The sequence below is a fragment of the Nansenia antarctica genome (genome assembly GCF_963989245.1).
Source record: "Nansenia antarctica genome assembly, chromosome: 4".
NCBI classification, from domain to species: domain Eukaryota; kingdom Metazoa; phylum Chordata; class Actinopteri; order Argentiniformes; family Microstomatidae; genus Nansenia; species Nansenia antarctica.
The window spans coordinates 75,339,949-75,344,948 of NC_137689.1; the positions used below are offsets into that span (position 1 = coordinate 75,339,949).

The following is a 5,000-nucleotide window of genomic DNA, read 5'->3' on the forward strand; positions in this document are numbered from 1 at the left end:
TCTGGAGGTGTCTGGATATTTTTCATTTTTTTACATAGTCTGAAACTACAGATTGTAAGCTTTCAAATGATGTCATACATTGAAATGTGAATGTTGGTGCACCTCAAACAGAGATTGGGAGAATAGTGACTCTAATGAAACCGCAGCAAAAGACGCTAGCGGCTAACAGTGGCACATCGCTACGAACGTCTAACTGCGTTTTTATAACATCACAACATGCTGAGAGAACAAGGACATGCTAAAAACACATAACTACACATAACTAGATGAACACACAGTCCATGTTTTTGAACACAACAACAATCAACAGCTGTAGGCCTAGATACAGTAGCGTCAGAGCGACAATAACAGTATAATAATAATAATAATAATAATAATAACTATCCCTCCCCAGCGAGTGCCACAACTCGTCCGACCGCATCAAGGTGCGCGTGTGGGACGAGGACGACGACATCAAGTCCCGCGTGAAGCAGCGCCTGAAGAGAGAGAGCGACGACTTCCTGGGTCAGAGCATCATCGAGGTCCGCACGCTCAGCGGAGAGATGGACGTCTGGTACAACCTGGGTCAGTACCTCCACACACACACACACACACACACACGTGGCAGCTGTGGCACAGGAGGTCGAGCCTGGAGTCTAATGAGCGCAAGGTTGGCAAATCGTTGGTTGGTTCGAACCCCGGATGGACACATGTCGAGGTGTCCTTGGGCAAGACACTGAACCCCAAATTGCTCCCAGTGAGCGGGCCGGCGCCTTGCATGGCAGCTTGCCGCCATTGTTGTGTGAATGTGTGAATGAGAGGCCATTGTAAAGCGCTTTGGAACAAGGCATAGCTATATAAGTCAGTCTATATACAGTAAGTCAGTCCATTTACCTCACAGCCCGAAAATAAAGTTGTAGTGACATGAGGGAAGTTATTATATTTTGAGCTGTTTCTGATTCTAAAGATTAAAACATGTCAATAAAGTCCTAGTTAACTCTGGAGCCTTGAGAGAAGGCCAGCCCTGCCCCCCCCCTGCCCCCCCCTGCCCCCAGCCCTGCCCCCTACCCTACTGTCACCCTACAGTACATAGGCCCTGCCCCCAGCCCTGCCCCCTACCCTACTGTACCCTACAGTACATAGGCCCTGCCCCCAGCCCTGCCCCCCCCCCTGCCCCCAGCCCTGCCCCCCCCTGCCCCCAGCCCTGCCCCCCCCTGCCCCCTACCCTACTGTACCCTACAGTACATAGGCCCTGCCCCCAGCCCTACTGTCACCCTACAGTACATAGGCCCTGCCCCCTACCATACTGTACCCTACCCTACTGTACCCTACAGTACATAGGCCCTGCCCCCCCCTGCCCCCTACCCTACTGTACCCTACAGTACATAGGCCCTGCCCCCTACCCTACTGTCACCCTACAGTACATAGGCCCTGCCCCCCCCTGCCCCCTACCCTACTGTACCCTACAGTACATAGGCCCTGCCCCCTACCATACTGTACCCTACCCTACTGTACCCTACAGTACATAGGCCCTGCCCCCCCCTGCCCCCTACCCTACTGTACCCTACAGTACATAGGCCCTGCCCCCTACCCTACTGTCACCCTACAGTACATAGGTCCTGCCCCCCCCCTGCCCCCTACCCTACTGTACCCTACAGTACATAGGTCCTGCCCCCAGCCCTGCCCCCTACCCTACTGTACCCTACAGTACATAGGCCCTGCCCCCAGCCCTGCCCCCTACCCTACTGTCACCCTACAGTACATAGGTCCTGCACTGCGCTCCTCTCCCGGCCTCTCCTCAGATCCCCTCCGTGCCTCGGCCTCCCCAGGGCCTCTGTTCAGAGCGGGAGCGCGGGCCTTTGTCAGGAGAGAGAGAGAGAGAGAGCCCTCCCCCCTCTACCCCCCCCCCCCCCTCTAACCCTGTGTCTGCTGTTAAGTTGCCCCTCAGGCATTGTACTCTTGTCAAGCTGCCTTTCTTCTTCCCTTTCCTCTCCCCCCGTTTCCTTCTCTCTCTCCTTCTCTCTCTCTCTCTGGTTCTCCTTCTCTCTCTCTCTCCTTCTCTCTCTCTCCTCTCTCTCCTCTCTCTCTCTCTCTCTCTCTCTCTGGTTCTCCTTCTCTCTCTCTCTCTCTGGTTCTCCTTCTCTCTCTCTCTCCTTCTCTCTCTCTCCTCTCTCTCCTCTCTCTCTCTCTCTCTCCTCTCTCTCTCTCCTCTCTCTCTCTCTCTCCTTCTCTCTCTCTCTCTGTCTCTCTCTCTCTCTCTGGTTCTCCTTCTCTCTCTCTCTCTCTCTCTGGTTCTCCTTCTCTCTCTCTCTCCTTCTCTCTCTCTCCTCTCTCTCCTCTCTCTCTCTCTCTCCTCTCTCTCTCTCCTCTCTCTCTCTCTCTCCTTCTCTCTCTCTCTGTCTCTCTCTCTCTCTCTCTCTGGTTCTCCTTCTCTCTCTCTCTCCTTCTCTCTCTCCTTCTCTCTCCTTCTCTCTCTCCTTCTCTCTCTCCTTCTCTCTCTCCTCTCTCTCTCTCTCTCTCTCTCTCTGTCCTCTCTCTCTCTCTCCTTCTCTCTCTCTCTCTCTCTCTCTCCTCTCTCTCTGGTTCTCCTTCTCTCTCTCTCCTTCTCTCACTCTCTCTCTCTCCTCTCTCTCTCTCTCTCTCCTCTCTCTCTGGTTCTCCTTCTCTCTCTCTCTCTCCTCTCTCTCTCTCTCTCTCTCCTCCTCCACCTCCCCACCCCCCTCCTCCTCCAGCCTCCCTGATTGTTATGTAGCACGCTCCAGTCGGAAACCGAGCGCTCTGGCGACACGTACAAATGACTGTAATAACGTGGTTGTCAGGGGTAATAAGGTGGTTGTCAGGGGTAATAGTCGGGGTGAGCTGTCTTGGGGGGGGGGGGGGGGGGGGGCTCAAGTCAGGAAGAACTAATCCTCACAACCAACCAGCTACTGTCACACCACAGACAGGAAGTAGACCCTGTTAGTGTAACACACACCTGTTCGTGTAACACACACCTGGAAGCAGAGTGGATCTAACAGACCTGTGACAGTAAGAGTGTGTAGTCAGTAAGAGTGTGTAGCTGCTGTTGATGACAGGTTAACCAGAATGGCTCCATGGCTGAGGGCTGACAGGTCAGGGTCATTGAAGGTTGTCAGACGTTTGGGACGCGGTCTGGTGAAAAGGTCCACATCTCGGCAATTCTCAAGTGGCGCAAATAACCGAAAAGCTTCTTTAAAATAATAAAATAATAACAATCTGTTTTTTTATTACGAAAGTTTAAGTGTTGAAGAGCCCACTCAATATAACAAACAACAGTTTTAGCATCACTAAATACTTACAATTTGTTATTTGTCTGTTTCTTTCTCTCTCTCTCTGTCTTTCTTTCTCTCTCTCTGTCTATCTGTCTTTCTGTCTCTCTGTCTGTCGTTGTGTCTGTCTGTCGTTGTGTCTGTCTATCTGTCTTTCTCTGTCTTTCTATCTATCTGTCTTTCTATCCTTCTTTCTCTCTGTCTATCTGTCTTTCTGTCTCTCTGTCTGTCTCTCTGTCTGTCGTTGTGTCTGTCTTTCTGTCTGTCTGTCTCTCTGTCGTTGTGTCTGTCTATCTGTCTGTCTGTCGTTCTGTCTGTCTTACAGAGAAGAGGACAGATAAGTCGGCGGTGTCTGGTGCCATCCGTCTGCAGATCAGCGTGGAGATCAAGGGAGAGGAGAAAGTCGCACCGTACCATGTCCAGTACACCTGCCTGCATGAGGTGAGAACACTTTTCCTAGATATGTGTGTTCTACCACCCAGAATCCTTACATTTTTAGGATAAGATAAAGCTATTGTGCAGTGTTTCTGTGTAGGAGGCAGGCTAATTTACAAGACGCGCCAACTAGTGGTCGTTGTGTGTAAGTAGCAGCTTCCCATTGTAAAGTATATGGTCATGTGACCCCCGGGGTGGCTCTTATAGTAGGTAACGTAGACACGGCTGTCCTAGTGTTAAACGTCTCTGTTAACGTCTAAAACCAGCACAATACTTCATTTTGTAGCCAATCAATGTGTTGTTGCTAGGTAGAACACCACATAAAACAAGTGTTGAGTGTTCCGGAGCTCTTTGTCAGTGAGTGAGTTTTAAACAGCAACTTGGACACCAAATGTCAGTTAGGGAAGGCCATACAGTATTTCTATCTACTGTGCAATGACATGCTGTATTACCTGTATGACATGCTGTATTACCGTATTTTCCGGACTATAAGTCGCATCAGTCAAAAAATGCATCATGAAGAGGAAAAAACATATATAAGTCGCACTGGACTATAAGTCGCATTTATTTAGAAATGTATTTCACAAAATCCAAGACCAAGAACAGACATTTAATCTGGAAAGGCAAGTTATTCAACTACACAATAGAACACGGAACAACAGGCTGAATAGGTGTCCGGTATGTTAACGTAACACATTAACAGTTATTCAGCTACACAATAGCATAAAGAACATACCTGGGAGGCTGAATAGGCTAAATTAACATAACAAACTAGCGAGTACAACAAGGAAGTTACCAGTAAACAAGTTCACCAAGCTCCCGTTAATGTTTCAGTTAGATTTCTTCAGTGGTACAGGAGCAGCATATAGTTGTCACAAGCCCAGAGCGGCCCAGAGCGCCCTCTCGTGGCTGTATACGGTAATGTTTACTCCTTGGTTCATGTCAGTCAGTATGAAATTATATATATTTTGATATACGTATTAGGGATGGACGGTTTCCAATTATTGAAACCGAAAAACCGTCAAAGACTAAAACCGCGGTTTTCCGGTTAACCGAAAAGGTAAAAAAATAAATAAAAAAAAACGCAAATTTCAAATAATTGAGCCCTACTGCTACAATACACTCGTGTCGAACACCATTAAAACACCGTAAGCACAGTCGCAACACATTTAGGCTACTTAGTTTCACAAATATAAGTGGAAAGGCAGACTTGTGTAAGCTACACCATACATGAAAACACATGAACACTTAACACACCAGCTCCGCTGATCCAGGGTGCACGCCTGCACGGAAGATCAT

General features: G+C 49.1%; 1 protein-coding gene across 1 annotated transcript in view; it reads left to right on the forward strand.

Moving 5' to 3' along the window:
- Window positions 1-5,000, forward strand: part of unc13bb (unc-13 homolog Bb (C. elegans)) — a gene marked incomplete at both ends in the record, with an annotated part of 91,328 nt that overhangs the window by 45,959 nt on the left and 40,369 nt on the right. Inside the window, 2 exons of the mRNA XM_080529724.1 lie at window positions 395-564; window positions 3,592-3,707. Of these exons, the coding sequence (XP_080385850.1) occupies window positions 395-564; window positions 3,592-3,707 (286 nt within the window). The remainder of the gene's footprint in view (window positions 1-394; window positions 565-3,591; window positions 3,708-5,000) is intronic.